This window comes from Phaenicophaeus curvirostris, chromosome Z, assembly GCF_032191515.1.
Source record: "Phaenicophaeus curvirostris isolate KB17595 chromosome Z, BPBGC_Pcur_1.0, whole genome shotgun sequence".
Taxonomy (NCBI): domain Eukaryota; kingdom Metazoa; phylum Chordata; class Aves; order Cuculiformes; family Cuculidae; genus Phaenicophaeus; species Phaenicophaeus curvirostris.
The window spans coordinates 1612592-1640254 of record NC_091431.1 but is presented as its reverse complement, the minus strand read 5'-3'; the positions used below and the strand labels follow the sequence as shown (position 1 = coordinate 1640254).

The 27663-nt window shown below is 40.3% G+C and overlaps 1 protein-coding gene across 1 annotated transcript in view; it reads right to left on the bottom strand.

Moving 5' to 3' along the window:
- Positions 1-70: 70 nt before the first annotated feature.
- Positions 71-27663, bottom strand: part of CAMK4 (calcium/calmodulin dependent protein kinase IV) — a 168870-nt gene continuing 141277 nt past the window's right edge. The window contains exons 6-11 of the mRNA XM_069880486.1: positions 16538-16628; positions 14588-14662; positions 10355-10430; positions 6758-6884; positions 4478-4630; positions 71-1561 (exon numbers count right to left, since the gene is read on the bottom strand). Of these exons, the coding sequence (XP_069736587.1) occupies positions 1397-1561; positions 4478-4630; positions 6758-6884; positions 10355-10430; positions 14588-14662; positions 16538-16628 (687 nt within the window). The 3' untranslated portion in view covers positions 71-1396. The remainder of the gene's footprint in view (positions 1562-4477; positions 4631-6757; positions 6885-10354; positions 10431-14587; positions 14663-16537; positions 16629-27663) is intronic.

The following is a 27663-nucleotide window of genomic DNA, read 5'->3' as shown; positions in this document are numbered from 1 at the left end:
TCAAGGCAAGTTGTGCAAGGCCTAACTTAATATAAAAACCAAATAAAGTATAAGAGAAATGTTGAATGTATTAGGGTGTTAGGCAACTATCTGTATTAAAAAGTTCAACAAAGACAAATGACATTGTTGTACATCAGTTTCTTTTTGCCATTTCTGTAATATATCAATAGCATTACGAAATTCACATGCTATCAAAGTGATAACAAACAAACGTAAACGGTCATACATATTGATGCATGTTGGTTTTTCAATTCCTATCAATTGCGTTCACAAAAAAATTAACATAGCTGAAGAGTCTGACCCTAATTTTGCAAGCTAATCCATGCACACAACTTTTAACTTAAAACACAGGAGCTCTGGATGGATGCTAGATCTGTGCTGGCGGATCACTTTGCAGGAGGGGTCCTGTTTTTGGAAAACAGGGACTAATTACGCTGACAAGTGGAAACTGGTTACTCATGAGGTTAAACTATCTGAGAAGCACCAGATTATACTGCACTCTCCCAGACCCTGTATAAGAGTGCTTCCTCGGAGCAAAATCATTAAGTTGTGGAATAGCTTCCCTCAAGCATTTACAACTTGTATAATTGCAGATTATTCCCTCATGCCCTACAAAAACATCTAGATGCACAGTTTAGAAATTAATGAATAAATATAATTTGCATCTACTTTAATCCTCTTTTAGCCTATCATTTTGTTTTGCTAACACTTCTCTAAAGAATGAAATGGCAGAAATCTGAGTAGTTTTGGTTGTCATTAAAATACCGTATATAAACAGGAAAAGTCAGAGTAAGGCATTCTCAACACAAGCTTCAGGATCACACATTTTCATGACCGGTGAAACTAACATTTCGATTTCTTCCCAGAAGTAGTGGAATGTTTTTTTGCATATAAATCCCCAAATAACTTATTAATTTTACAGAAAAAAAAGCATTATTTCGTACATCAGTTTTAAAACCATTGGCTTGGAATTTCCTTCCATTTCATCTGCTGCAGGACTATGAATCTGGAAGGAAGCAGTTCAAAGAAACTCAAGGACATAGAGAAGACACTTACTTCCACAAAACCAAATTAAACAGTATTTTGTTTCAAATACCATCTAGAAACACTGGATAGATGTATATGAAGTATAGACATTATGGTAGGTAGTTATTAATCCCCATATTTTCGCCTGCCGGTATTACTGCAAATAACACTGTTTCCATGACATGCCTTATGGAACAGTTTACTATTTTCATAAGCAGTCACATGCATTGAAGGTAGAATCACCAGCCAGTGTGTTTGGCGCCCCAAAGCAGAATCAGAGAGGCCAAGCTTACAAATCTCTCTTGCTGAATGACAAGTTAGCTGGTGTATGAAATGACAGATCTCAGCTGAAACAAGGAAGCACATTGACCTAAGACATCTCTCCTGGAGCTGCTTCTGCTTCCTGAGTAGGTTTCTCTTCAGGTTTGCTGTCATGGATGGGAGACAGGTTACGGCTGGGCTTGTTGCTGTCATGCACACTGTGACCACTGGCACTGCCGAGGCGAGTTGATGCCACCACAGCTTTTACTGCAGCCTGAGGAAGAAAGGATCATGCAAACACTTCTTAAAGGACGTGGTTTGTCAGCACTGAAGCATCATCCCGTTAGGGAATGTAACTGTGTTCAGTCTTCATGGCAATGTCACAGTCACGACATTGTCATAGGACTGACATTTAAAATTGCTGCTTTCACAAGGTTACAAGCTGGCCAACATGAACAGATTATTTTTTTTTTTAGCTGCACCTGCTGCACTTTTTTTAGAATCTACTTCAGATCTCCCATGTTGAAGTTAGACTGGAAAAAGAAGTTATCTTCTGACATAATAATAACAACAGTATTATTGCTGATCATCCCATGAAAAGTTCACAAAGGGATATTTATCTCTATTGCACTGCTGGATATACCAGACACAATGATGCAGAGCACACAGGCAACTTCCTATGTATATCTATAAATAGACACTGGAGATATGCTCTCAGATCACATAAAATGGCACAAAATGAAGACACTCATTAAGCCAGTTCTCTTAGCCCTTGCCTTGAAGAGTTTTACTGCCTGAAAAAATCAAACACACAGAGGTAAAGAAAAAAAATACTAATCTCCGTGTGTGACAACTCTAGCTATCTTTGACTGCACTAGCTTTTTGCTTAGGCATCAAAGAAGTGAGTCTGCAAGAAGGGATGAGGAGAAGTAACCATGCCAAAAAAAGAAAAAAGGAAAATATACTAATGAAAAAACCAGACTATATAAACATTGGCAAGAAAGAACAATCAGTTAATACAGAATATTATGAAGTCATGATACAAAGCATGACCCAATAAGCCAATAAAAGTGGTGACAATTTTGAAAGGGAGATTACAGATTAAAACCAGAACAGGCCAGCCATGTGGATGTTTATGAAAGAAATTCAACACAATCTATAAAAAACAATCATAACTTGAAAGCTTTAGAGTTATTCTACAAAAATATGTCCTCATAAAAAGAAAGTCTGCTGCTGGACTTTTATGTTGGGAAACAGAGGATCATTTGATACCGTTCTGAATAAGAAAACAACTAAAGCTTATGTTCACTAGCTGTTTTTCTGTTTTGTTCTTATTTTTTGGACAGGAATGAATTGCCTACAAATTTATGGTTCATTTTATACAGATATATGTGTAAAACTATCAACTTTACAATAGCCGGTAACTGCAATTAATTCTCTTAATCATTGGAGAATTGATCATTTGATCTTTAATAGAAAAACAATGAAGGAATAAAGTTATAAAAAACAACAGCTTTTAACACAGAAGTATAAATTGGTTGACTACAGGGATCTAAATAAACTGGGCTTCAAAAATATTTTATTGATGATCAAAGGTGCAAAAACATACAGGGAATCAAAATCAAAACATTCAAAAAGGCACACACTTCTTTGTGACCTCCTGGACAGGGAATGTGACAGCTAACTCAGAAATGATGAAATGTATGACTTCGATTATGCTCTGAAATCACTGTGACATAAAATGTTGCATAGCCTCTTCAGTGGATGTGTAGCAATCCTGCTGTAAGGCTACAGAAATCTTTCTGAAGAGAATAATGTTAATAGACATGTTTAGTCAGTCCTCCATGAGCAAAGCATCACTGTCAATCATAACTACAGTGTCTCAGACCTTTGTAGATGATAAAACTTATTTTCTCTGCTCTGCAGAAATAGTCTGTCACACTCCCCTAATGATACTGAAATACATGAGCAAAAACAAAGTCAAGGGTCATTGTTTGTTTTGCAGTAGGATCCTAAACCTCTCAGACAAGATGCTTTTTACTCTTATTCACTAGGGTTACAAGGGCAGTTTCACTGTAGCTGTGGGTAATAGTTTTCATGTTGAATTATCCCTGGAAGTCTCTCGTAAGCAGACACAAGTCTTTAAAATCTGAAAAGGGATTGGGGGAGAAGAAAGTTTCCTGATATTATGTCAGTTAGATGCCTAGTTGCCTGCCATTTGCACATAGAAATACTTCCCCGCTTCTTCCCATGGTAGATACGTAGACTAGATGGTAAAGGAGCACACTGGTGTCTCGAAACCTTATGTTATTTTCAGGACAGGTCCCAACTACACTCTTGCCTTGCAGCACTTAATTTCCAGATAAAGAATGCCAATTTCCAGATAAAAAATGCCATTGCACATTTGCCCCTAGAGGTACTGTGAGGTGCATGTTTCAGGGTTGTTAAACTCAACCCATACATTTTATAGAACTACGTGTCTGAAATGCTGACTTTAGACCACATAGGATGGTTTAAGCTCCTGCTTTTTGTTGGTAGGCAGAGAAACTGAGAGTGGTTTGCAGATCGAAACATGCTATAGTAGATAAAATATCTTCCAGATTTATGGATGCTCATGAAGAAACTCCTCAGAATTTTGTTCTTTCTGGTTAATATGTATGTGCAAGCAGTACAGGACAGACAAATGGATAGAAGCAAGAAAGGATGGAAGGACAGAAGGATAAAAGGAAGGGAGAAGGGAGGGAGGGAGGGAGGGAGGGAGGGAGGGAGGGAGGGAGGGAAGGAAGGAAGGAAGGAAGGAAGGAAGGAAGGAAGGAAGGAAGGAAGGAAGGAAGGAAGGAAGGAAGGAAGGAAGGAAGGAAGGAAGGAAGGAAGGAAGGAAGGAAGGAAGGAAGGAAGGAAGGAAGGAAGGAAGGAAGGAAGGAAGGAAGGAAGGTGTGGAAGCTGGGTACATTATCAACAGTTCTATCGGTGTAAATAAAATTGTCAGTCATCTCAAACAGTTTTACCTGTTTGTTTGCCTGCAGGCACTGACTAAATCAGATTTAACTTTTCATCTTCATCAATCACCTTAAATAAGCTTCCATACCACTACGTAATGTTGTCCTGAAAAGTGTGCAAGGTTTGTGTAAGGCTATAAGTTAATTCCATGCTTTCCCAGCCAATACAGAGACTACACCCAAAGACTTGCCTTAAGTTTACGCCGGGCATTGAATTCTTGAAGTTTCTTTTGTGCATTATCCATATGTGCAAAGTTTGCTGCCTTCCCTGTGACCCATGGATGCTGCAGAGCCTGCAGAGTAGTGAGGCGTTTCTTGGGGTCTAAAACAATCAACTTCTTAACCTGCATCACAAGGAAGAAATACAGATGGCTGTTAACCATATGCTTCTTTTATATTTACTGAGCTTTGCATTTTGGGGGTTTTGGTCTTCATTTGGGAAACATCTTAATAAAACACATTCTAAGAAACCAACAAGAATTTGCATTCTAGTCTTTGCATGTATGTTGTTTCTGGCTTTTCTTGGTCCTCCATAAATAACATCTGAATAAGACAGCCCCTAAGGGGGGGAGACGAGAAGAAGAATCGACTGGTTACCAACATTTGTAAGAGGATTTACTAATGCAGCTGGCCAGTATCTGCATAGGCTTTTGTATGTCTAAATTGTCACATATATCCTAAGAGATTCTCAAAATGCCCCAGCCAGCCAGTTCTCTTAGCAGTATCCCCAGTTTTTTGATTTGGATAATGTTTAAACAGGATGAGAAAGCTTATATTGCAGTGTATACAACTCAAGCAGACTTGTACCATGCAGTCAATGCCAGGTGCATCATAAATTAAATGTTTCTTTTGGTCATTGTAAAACCTCATCTACACATGAACTAGGAAGTACTGTATTTCTCTCTTAGCCTACTCAGAAACTAATGCTGTTTAACACAGAATCATAGAATAGTTTGGGTTGGAAGAGACCTCAAAGTCCATCCAATTTCAATCCCCTGCCATGGGCAGGGACACCTCCCACAGGATCAGGGTCTCCAAGCCCCATCCAACCTGTCCCTGAACCCCTCCAGGGATGGGGCAGCCACCACCTCCCTGGGCAACCTGGGCCAGGGCCTCCTCAACCTCATCATGAAGAATTTCATCCTGAAGTCTAATGTAAATCTTCCCCCCTCCAATTTAAAGCCATTCCCCCTTGTCCTATCATTACATACCTTTGTAAAAAGTCCCTCCCCAGCTTTCCTAAAGGCCACCTTCAGTTACTGGACGGCCGCCATAAAGTCTCCTTGGAGCCTTCTCTTCTCCAGGCTGAACAACCCCAACTCTCTCAGCCTGTCCTCACAGCAGAAGTGATCCAGCCCTCTGATCATTCTTGTAGCCCTTCCATCCACAGCAGAGGTCAAGTTAAATAAATCACTTTGAAAACTCACAGTATGGGTTTTTGAGAGTCCTACGCTTCATCGTTATCTAGAACTTGCTATACAGTGTTCAGACCTGAAACTCTGAGCTTCACTGTATCTAAATGGTAGGGAGCAGTTTGGACCAAAGCTCTTTACACACAGATAAAAAAAAGAGCAGCTTTGCTGCAGGCTGTTGTTTATCTGGGTTTTGATGACATAAGTCAGGAAATTACACTTGTTTGGTCTTAGAAAAACTTCACATCTAATACAAGAGCAAAAAGTACTTTGAAATTCTACAGTCCTTCTATGTGAGGCAATCTGAGATACTATAAAAACACTAATTATGTAGTACTTTATGACATGGTTTGTGTAATACGTAACTGAGCATTTGTGCATTCGGTGCTAATGAAATAATGAATTGTGCAAGTTATTGTTGACTAAAACTCAAACTCAAGCACACCTATCTTTGTAGATCCGTGTGTCCTGAATCCAATTGACTTTACCCAGTAAGAAAAGAATACAGTGCAGATAGCATGCCAGCCCTAGCATTTTGCTAATGGACCATATTTAAGGGTAATCAGTCTTTCCTCATCTACTGAGAAAAAACTTAAGTGGACAGAAAAAGGCTGTCAACAAAAGTGGGGTAGGAAGGCTTCACTCCTTTTTATACTCTTCTTCCAAAGTCCAGACTTGAAAACTGCATAACATACAAGGCTTGTTTCTTTGTTGTCCTGAAGGTGGTTGCCTTGCCAAGCAGAACGATGAAACACTTCAGAGTAGCAGGAAAGGCAGGCAAGCATAAACACTGTGACATCTGCCAACAATCCATGGCTTAGTTCACAAAACAACCTGAACATCCATGGTTTTGAGTGCAAAATTACAGCACTGGACTAAGAACGGAAATCTAACAGCAACATATTACATCAAAGATAAGAAAAGCAAGGAGCCATATGAAAACATATTTAACCGATTATTCTGCCTCCACCCCAAAATGGACTCTCTTTCTCAGTGGAAGTGGTACTAGTGAAATACGTATCAGCAAAGATAGTCCTGTCTCATTTTAGCTTTACTTACTAAATCCTTGGCATTCAGAGACACGTCATCCCACCAGGGGGACACAAAGTCATATTCACAGTTCAGGATTCTCTTAAACATGTACTGATCTCCCCTTTCATCATAAAATGGTTCAAAGCCACAAAGTCTGCAAGGATAAAAAAGAAATAAATTTAACAAAGATTAGTTAGTCTTGGGCTGTCAGAAACAGTTGTTGGTATCCTCTTTCCCTGCTTTGTGTCCCACACTCCACTTTGGGAAACCAGACCTGGATGTACTTATAAACAACTAATTCTGCAGAGCAGAGCAAAATGTAGTCCTAAGCATTCATATGCACTGGGAAAGGCTGACCAAATTGTGAATTTGTATAATGGCTTTTTTTTGTTGCTTCATTGTGCTTTAATCATGCCTGCACACATAACTGGATGTTTTAAAGTGAACTTCTTATTCAACCAGTATATGTTCTGAGTCTATCTGCTACTCTGCCTCCAGGAAACACAACAAGCAACAAGCTGAGGATAGGAAAAGAGCAACAGACTATAAAGAACAAGTCAGCAACAAATCTAGAAAATTTAACCTTGCATTTTAACTTGGTTTTATATTTTTAAAACAAATCAGTGTGCTTACTGTCTAGAGAACGGAAACGGAAATTGAAGGAAGAAATGTGGTTTTGAGAGTGGTGTGTAGCCACGGGTGTGGCATCACTTTGCACTGCTGAAGAGGAGAAAACTTCAACTCTAAGCATATTCTCAATTCATTATTAATTTCCAAGTCTGGCAGAGATGCATTAAAATACAAAGATGCGAACCTCCACATACCGTGTGCGTCAGCAGGTGGGGGCCAGCCATGGTCCCTCTGCTGCTCCTCTCTCCCACCACCGTTTCTGAGCTTACTTTAGGTTGATGCCTATCCTCATGAAGTGTCTTTGCTGAGAAGGTTTTTGGGACACTAACTCATTCAGCCAAAACTGGCTCCTGAATGCCAGGCAATTGATAGACAGTGAGACCATGCTTAAGGCTTGCTCTGGCTCTGCTGGAAGCCTTCTAAGTGAGTCTCTGTTTACTCCCAATAATATTTCCATCGTAACTCACTACTATCTCCTATTTTTGTTTTATTAAAAATTTCTATGGATATGCTCCTGCCTAAAATAAAAATTCATTTCATCACACAGATTAGATGAATAAAACTAGAGGTGTGATTTTAAATTAGATAAATTAAACCAGGGTAAGACCCAGCATGGCTGATCTTGATTTAAAATAAACCAGTATTATGCTGATAATTTTAAAACAATTACCTACCAAATAAAGAAAAATCTATGTAAACAGCTTCAAAATCAATTAGAAATGACCAGACAGTGTTTTGTGACCTTTTAAGGAAGTTAGTAAAAAATACCTTTAATTAAACTCATGCAATTTTGGTAACAGGCAAAGCCTCTATATTTGTTGACCATCACCTGACCCTCAGATGTGCAGTAGTATTTCTACCGTGCTGTAAGAATACAAAAAGATTGCTCCTCTTTGCTGTTAAAACTGTAAATGTAGCTTCCTTGAAATTATGACAGTTATCATCAATAGGTCATAACATAATTTGCCTCAGGAATAACTGTTTGGTCAAAATACGTGTCAAAATTTTTCTTAATCATGTAGTAAGTCCACTTTGTGCTGGTGAGAAGATACAGTCTCATGCACACTTTCTGTGGCACGGTAGTTAATTCTTAAATCTACTCTATTTTGGAGGCACATACAACAATGTACTTTTTTGTATGTAAATGTGCTCCTCCTATCAAACTACGAGACTTACACATGCAACAGTGTTCTTTAGGCTGCAGGACTAATCAGTTAGTTACTGTCATGTACATCTATGGTTTCAGCTTCTAACCCATTAGAAATGTTTGCCTGTAAGGCTTTACACTCAGTAGAAGAGTTTTAAATGTAGAGTATTATTAAAACTAAACAGAAGAGATGGCTAAAAGGATTTGACTAGTACCCCTTTAGCCTGGCTTACTCCTGTAAGTCAAACTGGAGTTTCCGAAGGGAGGAGGAGAGGACCAGAAGGACGAATAAGTAGAGGAGTATATATACTGGTGGTGTTGCACCCAGAGCAGCTCGTACACTTGTGTTGGCAGCAGCACAGAGGTTTAATGTGGCTGGGAGCATCTCCTGAACAGCTGGAAAGTTTTGAAAGGCTGCGTATAGCAAATGCCACTCCATATATTCCAACAGGAAATTTCTGTACGTTCTTGATTGGAACTTGCCTAGACTTGAAAGCAAGTTCTGCTTAAGAAAGGTTCTCAGTTTTGAGTACAGCTACCCCTCAGTTGTTGAACAACTAGGCAAGTTCATTGCTTTATCTAGATATCTTTGTAAAGGGACAAAAAAACCCCACTTCTCCAATTGCAGGGACACCCCTGCTGGAAAATTTCACACCTCTCTGCCTCGTGTGGACCACTAGAACCCATAAGAAATGATCACCTGGATGGCAATATCTGAGATGTGATCTACAGATTTAAACCAGGCCTCGAGACAGAGATCCATATTTTAAAAGAAGCAGATAACACAATCCCAAATAGGAATATTGTAGCCTATTATTTACAAGCACCCAAAAGGAGAGATTTATTTGAAGTCACTTACGTGACTTATTTGAAGCTTATGTAAAGAACAAAAGATGTTTTATGGTATTGCCACCAGTGTTTATACACATTTATATACCTCTACTAGTACTTTTAGTAAGTATTAGTACTAAGAACTAGAAATTAAAATTCTTTCTTTGCAAAAGTCATTAAGAAAATTATTTATTATTATCACACTGTACTTGCTGTAGACATTTAATGAGTCCTAGAAAGGGAAAGACATGGGCCTGAACTTACAAAATCCACTATATCTTTTATATATATATATGTAAAATACACTATATCTTTAATGTATATATGTAAAATCCTGTTTTCTTCCCATAAAAAGGCATTCTGCAAGTATTGTATATAACTACACAAGTCAGCTTAGCATTGGTGTTACGAAGGAAATAAATGAAGTCAGTTATTCTTCCACAAAGAGAACAGTGAACTCATCAGAATCAATCATCTTCCCTTCTCGATAATCTTCATTTGATAGATTCCATCAATGTAATAAAGTAATTAGAATGCTTACCAATGGATCAGGACCACACATACTAAAATGCAGACACAAGTGCCAACTTCCAGACACAAATGTTTGAAGATTTTGGTCTGCACTTGCAACTTCAACTGTTTAAAATATTTATGCCTAGTATCACTCAGCCTACTGAGAAGCTACTTAGGATCATAATATATCTCCCAGTTTATATGAATGAACATCTCTCGTACTTCCCCCACCTCAACGCTTTCTGACACGCGTATGCTCAGCTTTGCTGTGATTCATTCACATTAATAAAACAATTCTGATCAGACCTTGTTGGTGTTCAGGAAGAAGTGTTCTATTTATCAAATACATAGCCTGTGTGTTTTGCTATGTTCCTCTAGGATTTGATTTACTTAAATAAGATCAGGAAAATCACACTTAAAAGTTTGGGATCTCATGTTTTCCAAAGGCATAGCTCATAATGTCATAAAAACCTGCAGGTTCTCATGGCACTGTCTGCACTTACAGGATGTAGGTGATAATCCCCAGAGACCACATGTCCACCTCAGGGCCATAGGCACATCCCCGCAGTATCTCTGGTGCTGCAGATGATAAAACTCTTGTCAATAAGATGAAAGCTGAATGTAGAAGTAACAGTAATCAAGTCACTTTAAACTCTGTGCACATTTGTAACTGTCTTTTAAAAAGTTACGGTCCGCTCCTTTAAGCCCTCAATTAGGCAAATGACTCCCTTCTCTGAATACAAAGCAACAGAAGTCATGTCCAAGCACAGCCAGAATAAAAAAAAGTGCAGGCATTGGTTTAAAATGGCTTTTTAGGTTGAGGTTTGTGAAAGGAACCATTGACAGCTACAGCAGCACTGGAGTTGACACGTGGCAAAGAAAGTGGTAGTTTCACTTCAGTATTTTATTTATTTACTTGTTACTTTATTTGGGCTTTAGTGTTGGTATTCTGCTTTAATTATAAGATAAGACAAGACCATTTCTGGCAATTGCTTTTGCTGCAGTGCGGAGCAGATGGAAAGGCTAGGCAGCCTCGGGATCCCAGCTCTGCAATGGTAAAGAGAAGTTAATCTCTGCCCAAGCATCTTGAAAGACACACCTCAAGAGAAGTGAAGTTCTACGATGCACACGGGACGGCTGCCACATTTCTGGGGCACAACAGACCTGCTGAACCTACGCACATCAATGATACAGCATATACACATCTCTTAAGCTTCTTGCATTACACTTTCACAGCCAAGAGCAGCAGGAAGGGCTGGCACTTCCCAAAATGTATGACAGCTTCTGCTCAGCCTAAAGCTTTGATTGCCCATCCGGATTGACCCGTGCTGCTGGCATGCTCCTGCTTTCCTCCCAGCCTGTGGGAGGTATCTGTTGGGGCAGCTAGCTCTCCCAAAGGATGTGCCACAACATCCTGGGGGACCAAAAATCCCTGAATCATGATTTTAACCAGAGTATACACAACTCCCTAACAGACTCCAGGCATCTGGCTCAGACTTTTTCAACTTATGTGGAGGATTTACCACTACTGTTTGCTAGATGTTGGCCATAACAGTCTGAACATGAACCACTGCTTTGCATTGCCTTATTTTTATGTGCTACTGTCAGAAATCACCTATGCCCTTCTTGTTAAGTTCAGTGAAAGCACAACGCCTCAGCAAGTTAGGTTCATTTGTGATCATCTTTTTGCTTTCAGTTCCCTGCATCACTTTGTATGTCCCAGCAACTGCAGATTGATAAATCTTGATGCCAAAGTATCCAGACTCCAGTAAGTGTTTTTCATAGAATCATAGAATCACCAGGTTGGAAGAGACCCACTGGACCATCGAGTCCAACCATTCCCATCAATCACTAACCCATGTCCCTCAGCACCTCGTCCACCCGTCCCTTAAACCCCTCCAGGGAAGGGGACTCAACTCCCTCCCTGGGCAGCCTCTGCCAGTGCCCAATGACCCTTTCTGGGAAGAATTTTTTCCTAGTGTCCAGCCTGAACCTCCCCTGGCGGAGCTTGAGGCCATTCCCTCTCGTCCTGTCCCCTGTCCCTTGGGAGAAGAGCCCAGCTCCCTCCTCTCAGGGAGTTGTAGAGAGCAATGAGGTCTCCCCTCAGCCTCCTCTTCTCCAGGCTAAACAACCCCAGCTTTTTGTTGCTGTGTTTTTTCTGGGGAGGCTGCTGATAGCTGGGTGAGCAGGACGTGCTAGCTGGCAGCCTGTGGCTGTCAGTTATTCATAGCTTAAATTGGTGTTTCAACAGTATTCCTCCTGAGTTTCCTCCACTTCTGGAAAGTAATGCTTGAGTATTTTTCAGGCACCAGAAATTCTCCATGGTCAGTTAATTTGTGTTGTAAAGCTCCCTTCTCCTCTTCTCAGTGCAGATATTGAGCCTCCGCCTTCACCACCAAATCGTCCCTACTCTGAGGGTTCTTCTGAGGAAATAAACCTTATTCTGACATTTATCATGTAAAAAGACAGGAATTAAAAGAGCTAAACTACTGTTTCATGCCATTTCTAGTGTAACTGTCACAAGAGAAGACAACCAGAATATTAATAGCTAATATATGACGTACATTTTTATGAAACTAAGCAGATTAGAATTCAACACTACTGTACAGCATACCTGGCACCTGTGTGTGGTTTACAGAGAATGTCATACAAGGTAATGGACATATGAGCTGAATTACATTATCAGCTGTGCTACATGTTATCACCGTAATCTTATGTTCTATGTTCTTATGTTCTTTTACTGTTGTAAATGCAAATGCCTAGACTTTAGTTTCCACACGGCTTGGCTCAGCTCTGTCCTGAGATGCTTACCACCCAGCACACTGCTAGCAACTTGTGGCCTCTTGTATAAGCCCATTCAGCACCTACAGCTCAGCAAGAATGTCAGAATCACAGAATAACCAGGTTGCAAGAGACCCACCGGATCATCGAGTCCAACTGTTCCTATCAAACACTAAACCTTTCTCCACAAGATCACATGGTTGCTGGAGGTGAGCATCCACCAGGGGAAGACCAGCAGGCTTGTCCTGATGTATACAAGACCCCCAGCCCCCCTGGTCATTAGCTGCTTTGCAGAAGTGCCTTGAAGTGAAGGGCAAGGAGACTGCAGAGGTGGCTGCAGTTCTCTTTTGCCAGGGGAACACCTTCTTTTGCACATTCTAGCACTGGAGAATTAATTTCTGGTTCATTTTCTGGTTATGGGAGTCCAGATGAGCTTCTGCACGTTTCCAGGAGCTGGCTGTCCCTGCTCTGACAGTGAAGCTGTGCACAAGGGTGTACTGGGTGCCTGAAAGCATATACAGGGTGCCTGAAAGCATATATAGGGCGCCCAGTGGAAAGCTGCCAGCCTCCTTCCAGCTGCTGGCTGCTCAGCCTTGCCCGTCTCACAAGAGCAAGAACCCACTATGGGTTTGCCCTGCTCTGCAGACCTACAGACCACCTGCCTGCAGGCAGGCTGGAGGCTCTTCAGAGGGACAGAACATATAACATGCCCATAAAACACCCCCTCTGACCTGGGGATCATGCTGCTCAAGAAAAGTGCTGTGCACAGGGGACAGGAGGGCTGGGCACATCCCTGCTCCTGCCACAGCCCTGCAGGCAGAGCAAGCAAAACGCTCTGGCCCCATCAAAGAATGGTCCCTGGGGCTCAGCAACACCTTTATAATTATTTTTTCAAGATCAAATGTATGTATGTTTTATCCCTGCTGTGGCAGGTTGTGTGCTTGAACTCAGTTTTCAGATTCTGGATTTTTGGGGTTTGCTCTCAATATAGCTTCTTTGCATTACTGGTATCTGACATAAAGCACAGCTGTGGCATTTTTTGCAAAGATGTTATATATATGACATGTTTGCTCTCTGCCCCACTTATTTTCTCCCAAAAGCAATGGATAACCCTTTCCCCCATTCCTAATTATTAATGGTCTGTTACCAGTACTATGTTTTTCCACATGCTTATCACAATCTCACTCTTTCAGTGATGGACCATATTTTTAGGCAAGTGTGATTCTATGGAGATCTGTTTAAATTTGAAGTATAAGAGGTGATTTTCTTGCATTCAAATTAGATACCTTATACTACTAAAAGCTAGAAAAGTAAGCAGCATGAACTAGCTGTGATTTTGGAAAAAAAAACCCAGAAACATTTAACAACAGAACAACCGAGAAAAAAAAAAAAATTTCTAAACTTTGTGCACATCTTCCACCGTCAAACAACTAGGAAGTGTCATTAAAGGCTACCAAGTGAAAAATATAAACCCAATGTAATTAAGTATACAATTTCTTAATTTCTAAATTACTAAAGGAATTAAAATTAGTATTCTTGTGTAATACACTGCTAAGCTTATGAGTTGGATGCTTGCTTTGTGAATGCACAGGTGGATTAGTGGTTTTGGTATGCAGTTGCTCACACTGACTTTCACTACCTCAGTTAAACTGAAGCAAACTTATGATTTCACTCTTATTTTGTTTAGGAGAATAGTTGACTAGTTAAAAGTGCCGAAGCCTTAATACTGCTTCAAGAGATGACTAGATCTACACTGGTCACTGCAGTCAATAAGGTCTGCCACAAAGCACTCCTTGATACTGTACTAATATTTCTGTTAGGCAGGACCCACTTCAGGGTAGACCAGAGTGATCAGAATCAAGCCTGCCTCTAAAACCATGTATTTGCTGAAACATTTTGGGTTTAGGGGATAAAGTTATGAACTTACTCTAAGGAATAATAATAAAACAACATACCACAGTACCCTGGAGTTCCACAAACTGTCTTCATGGTCACCTGATCTTCCACAATCTTGGAGAGTCCGAAGTCAGCTGTTAAGATTGTTTAGGAATAATAATGTTCTAACTTCCTTGTAAAATCACTTAGTTATTACATGGCGTATGTAATTAAATGAACATTTAAGCATTAAATGAACTGTCATTTCCAGAGATGAGGATCAATTTAAAGAATCTACCCAGACTGCAACTAAAAAGCAAAATCTGCCCATACAAATGAGTGTTCCTGGCTTGTGCTTGACAGAAACACCTGTATTTTATCCTGAAGACTGCAAAAAAACCCAATACAATGGAATGCCTAAGGGCGTACAAGCAGTGATCCAGGAATGTGTTTTAGGTCTGTATTCAGCTGCCACTCTATAAGTAATCCAACAAAATTAACAGAACAATTTCAGGTTAAAAAAATTGCGCATCAGTAATTCCTGCATAAAGATCAGAGTATGCTGTTTCTGCAAGACAAAAACTCAGAAGTATTTTGACAGAGGGTTTCTAGGGGCATGGAAATGGTGCCAGGAGAAGTACTGATCATTGTTTTTGCAGTGTTTCCAACCTGAATTACTACTCAGACAGCAAGAGTCTTCATGATATTACACGTCATACACACATGACTCATTTTTAAAAGGCATAAAACTTGAAGTCTTTATAACCATTAGTTTTCCCTCAGAATAAACTAGGCTTATTCAAGTTTCCATTTAGGTGATGACAATCAGGCCTTAAAAACTGCAAAATAAAAAGTATTTTTGTTTTATTACAGTGAGTATAAGAGGGAATGTTTTGACCTAAGGTCAGAAAAAAAATAGTTTGTGTTTTATTCATAAAATGCAGTTAGTATTCACTTGTCCCTAAATGGATAGAATTATGTATTATTATTTACCTAAACAGAAATAAACTTTACTTTTATGAACAATGCCAGTCATTGTAAATCAGATCTCATTTTGAACAAGGCAAAAATATTAAAAAGAAAGTGAAGAATCACAGCATTTAAGAAAATACTTCAGAAACCCCTACACCCCTCTGGCCATCAGACTAAGGCCTTTGGGTGCTGCATTAAACTATCATGTTACCGACGTTTAAAGCCTTTGCAGGGAAGACAAGAACCAGGATAAAATCTTCTAATATCATCATCCTGAGATGAAAGACTTTCCTAGAAATTTATATTAAGTTACTTCAGATTAGTTTGTGGAAATCCGGCTCCCGAAATCCATGATGAACATGGCAACAATCACTCCTCACATGCTCCCATGCTTCCAAGCTCCCCAGTAAGGGAGCGTGTGGCAGTATTTCCAAGCAGACAGCCCAGGAGCGCTGCATGGAACTTCTCTTTGCGCAAAGAAAAACTGGTCATGCGCTTTGCAACAGGATGCCATGCCCAGCAGGAACGTGCAGGAGACCATGGTCTTGCCTTGTCCCTCCTCATTCCCCTTCTGGTGCTCACAGTGCTTCAGAGAACTTCCCTATGCTCTCCCTGGAAGTCACTTCTTATCCCTCAAACCTGGCTCCAAAACAGAAGTCATCCTTGCTCAGTTTGCTTCTACCACTTACCTGCACATTTGCACCTTCACACCAGTGAATCTTTTCGCTTAAAATACTAGTTTAACAAAGAAAGGGGCACAAAATTGGTGCACGCAGCTGTATGCTGATCTCATGATCCTTCTTGTTCCTCCTGAGCACTTTATTCTCAGCCACATTCTGCACAATTTTGGCTGTAAGTTCTCTTAGCAAGTACCTAGTTTTGTACTGATTTTTAAAAACACCACACACAGCTGTGCTACTGAAGAAGTAACAGTCCGTTCATTTGAACACAAGCATTAGCTTCAAATTAAGTGGTGGTGAGATGTATATTCTGTAAAAATCAGTTAATGTATTACTGGTACAAAGAAATTACGGAAGCATACATTTAATGCTGCTTACCAATTTTAAGTGGTGCATCTGGTGCTGGCGTTGCATAGAGTAGATTTTCCGGCTTCAAGTCACGATGCACAATCCCATTTGCATGCAGGTACTAGAAAAAGAGAAAGTCAAAACACTTAAGTCAGAATAACATGTTGTGGTCAAGCATGAGTTAACATCTTCCTACTAATCTATAGCAGGGGATTAATAAACTGCTACATGTGCAACAGAGTCACTTAACTAATTCTTAGCAGCTTTTTTTTCTGTAAAACTGCTCAGCACTGGCTCCTTGGATGCATATTGTAATCTGAACAAGTAACTAAAATTTGGAATGCAAGGACAGGATCACATCCACTGGAGAAGAAAGACGTCTCAGAAAGTATTACTGATGTTTTAAATACAGTGGTAACTTCTAGGAAGTAGTGAAATAGATGTTAAGATACCAAAATCTGACTCAGAAGAAGGTGGTTTCTGTACATTATAACATTTCGAGAGATAAGAAAATGGCCATACTATTAAGCTTTTAAATAGACACCTTTGAGCAAAAAGGATGCAGTGTTCTGCGCCGATTATAAAATCCTTGAAGCCCTGGAGCAGAATTCTCAGGGGTTTTAAAATCACCCAACTGCAGAGTCTCAAAAATCCATCTGTGTTCCTGAAGCACATGCAGTACATGTGAATTCTCTCACCACAGAATTCATTTAAAGACACTATTCCTGCCTTGCACTAATGGGAAGAAGAATTTCTCGAATATATGGCTGCCTCAAAAATTCAGCAGAGACCTCTGAAACCTTAGAAGAAAGATGCTTAAGGGCAGAATCACATTATCTTGTTGGAAAGTCTCCTGTTCTACATTTTAGTAGCATCTCTCTCAGCTGTGTTTCCACTATTAAAAACCCACTGTGTGTACACTATTATACAGCAGGTGAAAAATGGTTGAATATTCATCTAGAAAGTTGAGTTAGCATCCAAGATGAACTTTTGACTGCGTATCTCACTGGAATTTTAGTTTGTATATGTTGCCAGTGATTAAATAACATTAACTAAGAATACATTGCTCTTGCTTTGGGTATTGTTTTGTGACATTGAGTGCTTGTTTAAGTGTGTGTTTCTTCTTACAGCACAATAAATGTTTTTTTTTACTTTCTCTAAAATCCTAAGATCACAGTATTTGTCATGACATGGCTTGTGGAGATCAGCCAAAGACGCTCATCTACCTTACTTCACAGTGAAATCTAAGCGCTTGTCCCAGCTGTATTTTCAACAATAAAGTAGTTAATCAGTTATCCAAGCTAAAAACAGGCAACAATGTACGGAAACTGATGATTTGCATGCTGCTACATCATTTAATGTGGTCACTGCTGCATGGCTGCACACAATCATAACCACCCTGGATAAAAACATATCTTTATCTGCCAATGAAGACATAATTGCAGCAAAGGTGCTTTCACAGCATAGCACTGATGTAACTGACGTGCAGAGGTAGGAGCAGTACACAGAGGGTGCACCAAAAGCAATCGAGTTAGAATGGACAGAAAAAAGATGTCTGAACTGATCCATGTTCATGGGCTGCAAATCAATTTGTCTGACTCTGTAGGAGGGAGAAGGACCAGACATTTCACGATGGCTCAGTGGAAAGCAGGCACTTCCAATTCATTCATATGAAAAATCTTTGAAAAAATGTGTGCAGAGAAATCTTCCAGCCAAGACTGCATTCTATTAGCAGGTCCTTTTTTACACATGCCCACAAGCTTAAAAACATTTTACAGTGTGAGGCAGAAAACATCGACATTTTCTTCTCTTCCCAGAATCACGCTTTTGTGGGAAAGAAATCTGGGGAAAACTTTGGGAGAAGCTCTTCAACTTTTCCTCCGTTTTAAGTCGTAAAGTAAGACTGGCTCACAGGGCTTCTCAGACACAGCAAGAACCATAACCAGTGACATCTGCTAACCATGCTTGTGCCTCATGACTGACTGTGACATATTTACACTGAACTTGCAGTTGTGAACACTTCTTTTCATCACAAACTCGTAAGACCCCATGTACTAAAATTTCCTTCCTCTATCCCACCATTTGCAGAAAACTTGCAAGATGGGGGTGCCCAACAAACGTGAATTGCCTCAATAACCCAGTCCACATCTTTCAAAGACTGTCGCTGCCATCATCTGAGTGTGTTCTCTCACATTCCCTCCTCACAACAGATGCAGTTACTCTTACCCTCTCCACATCTCCCCTTGTCTCCCCAGCATCCTAGCCCAGAATTCCTGCCCACTCATGGTACCTCCTCTGTTCTCTCCTTACTGTCTACTTAGTCTACTTAGACCCACCAGAGTTGCTAAAATCCCTAATTTCAGTTCCTGCTGCTCTGTCCTTTCTCTGTCTCTTGGTTTCTTTTGCTTGACTTCATAATTGGGCACAAGATGATATTGGTGGGGCTTGGACAAGCCATGCAAGTGGCTGAGGCTGCCTCAAGCTGCCAGGTTTCAAGCTGCCAGACCTGTTAATCCAGGTCTGGGATTAACAGACCAACTGTAGTCATCTCATACCTTTGAGACCTAGCCTCCTGCGAAATTTTGTTGAGGTTGCCCAATAGGATCAACAGTTTTGTTGTGAACTAGCAGGCAAAAAAACAAAGTGGACAAAAGACCCCAGTGTTTTCACTGATGCAGAAATCCCATTCTTCAACCACATTAAAGTACCAGCTAGACTCATGGATCCCCAGCCCTCCAAGGGGAGAGACTGCTGACTGGACTTCTGTGAAAGATACCTGCCTCCAAACAGCCTCGTTAATAAAGGTTTCCGGCACATAGAGCGACCTCCTGTCCTCCAGCCTGAGCTATCTGTCATTCATTAAGCGTGTCTCCTGATTCACAACCGCTACAAACGGGATCTTCAAAGGCTATGTCCACTTTCAGCATTGCTCCCTTACTTGCTAAATAAAGTCACTTGTTACGACTTGCAGATTTTCACCAGTCCCAACAGCTCTCCTCCCTTTGTAGCATAATAGCTCCTGGTATTACATTCTAATTCGTAGTATATGGTTGTGTATGCATGAACAGTATTCAGAGTTAAACTATCTTGATTTAGAAATGGATTTAGTTAAACTGGCATAGTCCACTTGGTATAGCACCTGTATCAATTTACAGATGCTCTATTTTGATTGCTGTTCACTTTATTTCTCACAGAGTGGTTTGTTGACGTTCCTTTGCAGGCAGCCCCTCTGCAGCGTAAGGTCAAAGATTTTCCTAGCTTGGAGTGCCACTTTGGGCACTGCATACTCTCGTCAGCCTGTGGTCTACTATTGATACACTACGTCTCTTAATGACTAAATGATGTGATTAAATAAGAAGACCAGGGCCAAGGTATCAGAGTACTGGCCCACTTTACCATTTAGGCATTGCTGAATTACATCACTCTTCCCCACCTATAAGATATGGATGAGACTCAAAAAGAATTGAATTCTGTGGATGGATGAGGAGCTTTTAGATGCACAATGATGCACAACAGTTTGACAGAACATGCACATAAAATGTGACGGTGACACGGTACTCTTATAGCAGCTAAAATGTTCTGTTCTCACTTTCTTCTGATTTTCAGCAGACAATGCCAACAGCTAAAAGAAAACACAAGCACGGCAGTTTTCTGATTGTAGCCTTGCTAATTTGTGGTAGCAAAATAAGGTGGAAACAGAAAATTTGTATTTACATAAAATTTCTGTATTTCCATGGCAACATTACAGGGATATATTTAGCTCTAGATGTGTCCTGTAACATCTATGTACTTGAATGTAAGATTTACTTATAGAGTGACAGTATTGTGTCTGGCCTGAGGACATCGAGATGGAAGACAGCCTTCACAGGATCTCACAGCAAGGCCCGTGGAAGAAGACCTTGTGGAAAAAGTGTGCATGGCAGTTTCATCTGAGCAACTAGCCAATGGCACAGGGAAGAGAAATTGTGCTTTCTCACGCACCTTCTTCACCAATTCCTTTTTTTTTTTTTTGAACACCACATCAAGGAAGCTGCTATAAATTAGACAGCACTGATCTTAAGGAACATAAGGCTATTCCATCTAGCAAAAGAGAATGAACAAGAAAAAAGAAGTGAATATACTGTAGAACCTGGGCAGTCTGAATTAAATTAGTGAATTTAAATGCAGAGGAAATAAAACAAACAGTGAAAAAATATTATTTGTGCATGCTATGATCACACATTTTTTTTGACTGCTTTAGCCAGTGAGATGTAGGCTGGCCAGGCAGGTGAATCGCCTGTGCTCCAGGCACACAGTGGGGTACAGCATTATTACTGCAGGACACCTTAGATAACCAGGGAGAAACGTATTCTAGCAAAATAGAGTATGACGGTCTTATTACTCTTCCATAAGCGCTGAGGACAGACTCAGCATGACACCAGGTGGGATTAATACAGGCCCTTTTCCAAAAGACTCCGTGGTTAAAACAAAGGCAGCTTTCAGCTTGGCCTTCATGCCTGTGGAACACAACAGCCACTCAGGGCTGAACGAGTGCTGTGACAATAATTATGACTGCAGCATAAAGACCTTTTTTTTGCTTTTTTTTTTTTTCAGTTTCTTTCTAATTGATGCACAAGAGTTCCTTTTGGTCTTTGTTTTATCCTTTAATGATTCAGGTTCCTATCTAGCTTCAAAGATTTTATGACAAGAGGGCAAATGAAGACTGATTAAAACTCTGGCCTTTTTCCTTAATTTTATGTATGGTGCCTATTGCACAGACTCGTAAAGTAGGACCCAAACAAGTGTGAATCATCTACTTCTCTTTATGCTCCTTGGCAGCATCAATTACATCTACAACAGTTGTTTGCCCAATTTGTGCTTAAAGACCTCTGATACTAGAGACTCCACAATTTCCCCAAGCAGTTTGTTACAGGGCTATGCCATACTGACCATTAGAAAGTGCTTCCCTGTGACTTACCTGGATCTTCACAGGGACCAATGAAGCCCATTACTTTGTTTCTCACATACCACAGAGGCAGAAAGCAGATTATTCACTTTTTTGCAAGAGCCTTATGAGTAGCTGTTACCACATATGCAATTATTCTTCTCTCTAAGACAAAAGGACTTTAGTTTGCTCAGTCTTTTCTTAGAACATCTTTTCTAGACCTGTGATCATTCCTGTTGCTCTCCTCCAGGCTGTACTGACTTGCATCAACGTGTTGAAAATGCAAAAATATATTCCAGCTGTGGCCTAACAAATTTTACAGGATATATTCATAAATCTATTTTTTTTTCAGCATATCCCATTCCGATTTGCCTTTGGATCCAGTGTAACCTTCAGGTCCTTTCTGTTTTGTTCCACCTCCCATGTTTATATTGTTGCCTATTCAAGTTGATGAGCAATTTTTTCCTTGACAGCACAGAGAAGACATTGAATTTTACCAAAGTTATTTTATTTCTAGTCCAACTCAGGAGTGGAGTTAAGGCGGTTAAGTCTGTAACTCCCCCTTTCTTCCTCTTGAAGTGAGTACTACATACATCTGATTCTCTGCCCTGCCTCCATCAGAAGTGAATGTTACCTGTTAAATCTGTTTCATACTTAGAAAACTTCTGTAAATATTGTATTACGAAGGTCACTGGGTGCAACCAATTAAAAAAGATCTGAATGATTTGGTTACTTTCCGACACAGCCTTTTCTTACTGTAGGCTCACATTTTACTGCTCAGTTACTGCTGTTAATTTTGCTAGGCATCCAGTTGAACTTTTACTGAAAACTAGTAAAAGAAAAAAAAAAGACAAACCCACTGCTGCCTTCTCCTAGACATCTTTCAATAAATCTCCTTCACCAGGGCTTGTTTGTATGACGACGATTGCTTTTGCTGCCCTTCTTATCTCATGCTTATTTCATCTTATTTTCTGCCCTGGCCTTTCTAACTTTAACTTTTGAACATCAGTTATTCTTCCAAATCAGGACTAAACAACCTGACCTGTTTTCTGCTTTATACTTCATGCCAGCGTTTAACTCTAGGATGTGCTGTCCCTGAGCTCAAGTGGACTGATGAAAAAACATCTGACCCCGGACTACATCACTCTGCTCCCACGGTCCTGCACTTTCTCTGGCAGGCAGGGGACACTAATGACAATGTTCCAAGTTCTCTTTTGCCAGCAAGTAAGGGAAAAGTCCTAAAACACTTTTGTTTCCACCCGCCAGAGTGATTGTGAGCTGCACAGCCTTTGGTTTCCAGGATGTCTCCTCATTAACCAAGGGATTTTGATATCAACTGGATCTCAACTCTGGACATGATCTCTAGGGCTGCAGTGAGGAGAGACCTCACAGTAAAGACGGCTCCAGGAGCAACAGTGTCCTCATGATTACTGTTGTGCGCACACCCTCGCTCTTTTGTGACCCTGTGCTGCTCACTAGCCCTTGGTCTGGTTTACAGCCCCTCCAGCCATGTATGAACCCACTTGCCTCGTAACACTGCATCAAACAATCAAAGAGATGGTTAATGGAGCTCCACCTGCCCCTCTGGCAGTGCCACTCTGTAGGATAGTGCACACAACTCGTGCGGTGGTGTTGAGCAGTCACTGCAGTGGAAATGCTTTGGATCAAGGACCCAACACACCTTTTTCTCCTCAGTCATGCTGATGGTTGTCTGTGTGCACTGGTTTAGTAGTCAGGACAAACCTGTGCTCTCATGCGGTATCATCAGTGGAATTTCTGTCCAGGATGCTGATAATATGACTGCCACATACATTGATACCGGATTCACACATGTTTACAAAAGGAAGATTTTTAGCACTTTCATTACTGCACAGAATATATTTAGGCTTTGCATGTTGAATTTATTACAAAATCAAGTCCTGAAGGGAGAACCAAAACCTTACATACCAGTTCAGTATTGAACATCTTCAGCTACAAATGCAGTTCTCATATCTTTAAGAAGCTAAAAAGAGCATGTCTCTCAGGAACATCTAGACTTGTAATTAAGCTCTTTCTGTAGCCCTCACAAAAGGGTGTCACTGCATAAAGAAAGCTACTGGACAGTGGTATAGTTTGATTACAGCTACATCATGTTTGGTAGAGATGCAGTTAATTGATAAAGTTTCTGAAACAGTTAAGAGAAAGTTTAACTAGATTTTTAATCATCTAACAGTGCAAAGGAAAAAACATACATTCCTGTCTTCTATTCCCAGAACGGTGAGTGAGCTCTCTGTTAATTGCTTTATATACACAGAATGGCAAAGCCAGTCCCCATGTGGTTTGTTTCTAAAGTCATCATTTAGTGCAGCTCTAACACAGTACGGGGAGACAAGTATGCATCATTCAAAAGGTACACCTAGTCTCACACTTTGCATTGGTGTAGATTCTGGAAAATCAGACACATTTGGCTTGAGTGAATCAAGGGAAACCTAATATTTCATAGTTAGTGAGCACCTATGCGTTGCTATTATCTTCTGCATGTATCAGCTGATTTATGATTCACATGTCAAATAATTGCACAAAAACTACGGATTGACAGAGGATGTGATCCATGACCTGGAGCTACTGTGGTCTTACCCTCGAGTAGAGGATGTAGTTTCTCTGCACCTCATGTTCCACATCTTTAAATTTGTTCTGACATGTAACCTGTGTTTTAGATGTCTGAATGACAAATGCAGAAGGGGAACGTGGATACATAGCAACCCCTTGTTGGAACTGTGCTGCCCTCACTGAAGTCCCCATAAAATTCCACTACTTCCACTGAATTTGGCTCTATGTAAAAGCGCTGTAGTATGGCTACTATGAGCAGCCTGTTTCTGGGCTTCCATTTACCTCTTAGACAGCACATAGCTCGGAATGCAGAAGAGGAGCTGAAATCCTGTATGCGTTAGCTTTGGGAGTCAAATAGTTTGATTTTTGCTGATTATGGAAAAGTGCATTTATCTTAGTTGGTCATTGACACTAGAAATAATTTACTTATTTAGGGCTAAAATTATTTTTTGTTGGTGGTGTTTGTTTTTTTATGAAATAGAAAACAATAATTGAAATTATTCTGAAAAAGCTGGGATTGTTTTAAGAGGTATGGTTTGTATTGTTTCTCAGAAGTATCTGAGAATTCTTGCTTGAAGAGTATTAAAAAAAAAAGACACAGTCACTGATACTGGCAGAACCCAGCTCCACCAGAACCAACAAGGTTGCAGTAATTAAAGTTTGAAATTAAGTTTTATACAGCATAATCTTCCCTCTGCCACTGTTCCCTTGCTGCAGTCACGTTGCTTTTGGAACTGAATGAATAGAAGACCATTTGATCATTGCAGAAAACAAAAACAACGCTAATTTCCTTTCTGGATATATTTCAGCAAGTTTGGGATATTTGTATCTGGATAACAATAAAATGAAGTCTTAAAAAGGCTAAAAATAAAAATATTATTTTAGTCAAACAAATGATATTGGTCTTTCATTTTGTTTAAGTATGCCTTAACACAACTGATTTGATTTATGATTTCAACTAATATATCTGCGTATTATTAAAAATGTGAGGAAATCCATCAGCATAAATGCATAGGTTTACTTTCTTTGTCAGTCTACTATATCCAAAGTCAAGAGGCAGCTCAGAAAAGAAATTCTAAATTTAGCAATTAGATTATATAAAGTTTTAACTGTCATCTCCACAATTACTTGCTTTTACGTTCGGAAACAGGTTTTTTTTTTAATGTTCCTGCTTTAAGAAGAGTGAAGCAGCCTTAAGGATGATGACATTGCACCAGGCGTGAACACAGCAAATCATGTACAGCCATTTCTGTACAGTCTGACATACGTAGGAGAGGATAACGCACACACCTTCCCACACAAATCCCAAACGAGCGGTCTTCGTGCAGAGAGCTGTCTGCAGTGGCATGAAAGTCTCCTCTCAAACTGGAAGTAGGACACAGCATCAGAGTAGGTATAAAAGCTTTGCTGTAGCAGCTTCTTAAATCCATCCACACACTAGCAGATTGTATGAATTCAGTGAAGAATTAACATACATTAACAGTGTTGCTCATACAACATGCTGCTTGAACTTTCTTGGTCTGCATGTCTGTGGTGGGGGAGACAAGGATGTTGTTTCTCTCCCTGCAATTCCCCAGACAACTTGTGCAGAGGAACCTTCCCCCTCCAGCTTCCACACCAACCCAGCACCCACCAGGTGCCTGCTCTCTGGCTGCATAACAAAAGGGTGAAGTTTATATGTGTTCCTTTGTGGAAACACAGCCATTTGGGATGAAATTCAAAAGAGCCCTGATATTAAATGCAGGGTAATGACACAAAATTGCAATGGGTAGAACTTAACATGTGCGAGTTGACCTGCCAGAGCTGCTGAGGTGCAATATGCTATTTTTTAATTCTGCAAGGAAGAGTTACCAAAAAAACCACCCCCAAAACAACAAAAGAGCTTAAAATTCCCACCCAACTCCCTCCTCAAAACAAAAGCCTAAGCACTGTAGTCCTGCTGGTGGTACTGGCACACATTTCCTCCGCATTCCTGTATAACTCACTGAACCTCTCTGCTTGACTTACTTGACTTAGAGCAGCTCCTAGAACCCTCCAAAGTGTGCTCAAGTTTTATTGTTTGTATAATGATTTGAAGACAAAGCACTACATGCATACTATACTGCCATCACTGCATTCTACTCACTCCCTGTCTCCAGCACTTTTTACTTTGTTAACCACAATCATGTTATAAACCAGTACAAAAAAACCTGTATAATAAGTAAGGTTTTAATTAAGTTCACAATAAGAAAAATATTTTAAAAGCATTAGAGATGCAATTATGACCATGCTAAAAGAAAACTCGAAAGTTTATAAATCCTCTATCTGTGGATTTTGTAAACTAATGCCACTACAGGAAATTTAAAACTAAGCGGGGAGGAATTGTGCAAAATCAGGTGTCTTCCTTAAAGCCAACAGCATAAATCTGCAAAACTTTTGAGCCACAGAATACAAACTTTAGCAACATCACAGTAATTATAGCAAATCTAAATAAGAAGTAGATTCTGTATTTTGAGCAAGTTATTAAGGAGCAAGAAATGCTTTTGAAGCCTTGGTTTTGCCATTAGAAAACAAAAAAGAAAAAAAAAAAATAAAACCACAGTCTAAAATAGATCTAAAGCTGCTGTAAATGATACCTGTTCCTAGCTCAGGCCCCAATAACCTCTGGCATCACAGAGCATGCAGCTGATGGAAAACTATTTCTGGCATTGCTACATCTTACTCACCACAGAGATTTGCCTACTGTAGCTCTAACATACTTGTAATGGTGCCATAATATAACACCTTAATTAGCCACGGCTGCAAACCTGTTCATTTGGCACCAACATATTTTAGTTTTCTTTCAGTTAAAATATGCCTTAATTTTTTTGTGTGTTCTAATCAAAAGGGTCTATTTTAATGCTTTTGATTAATTTATCGTGCTTCTTAAGACAGATTTTTTATGAATAATGTAAGTCTTACAGGGGTAGGTTAGAGTCTCTACTACTTGGTTTTGAAGAACAAGGTGATTTTGTTCTGCCTGTGCAGGGCAGTTACAGCAGTGGATTAACCCACGCCAAGGAGCGCTCCTGAATGCTAAAACCCATTTGCCTACCCTCTTCAAACTTCTGTGACCGTCCTGGGAAAACGAGCAGCAACTCAATCAACTCCTTTATACTCAGGCTCAAGATTAGTCCCACAGGCATTTTGGAACTGGCCACTTTGTTTTGGAGGGTAGCACAATTTAATGGTATGGATATCGGCTGGTGCAAGCCAGCTGGCATCGCTGAGAGAGAGAGCTCAGCTGATCACCTAGCACCCACAGGGATCTCACACTTGGCCAGGAAGACCTGACTGCTGAACTTTGCATCATGGAAATGCGTGACCACAGCCGGGCACAGAAAGCCTCACACACCTGTTTCAACAGGGTCAAGCTTACAATCGTTTCAAAGGTGAGGGAGGATGACCTTTCTGTTGCCCATCTGTGAAACTCTCCACTCAACTCTGCACGTAGAAAGTCTAGCACTTCTAAGGCATTGCAGTGCTCCAGACTAGGAGAAGTCTGTCTAGAAAGCTGCCTGGAGGAGAGGGACCTGGGGGTGTTGGTTGGCAGCGGCTGAACATGAGCCAGCAGGGGCCCAGGGGGCCAAGAAGGCCAATGGCATCTTGGCTTGGATCAGACACG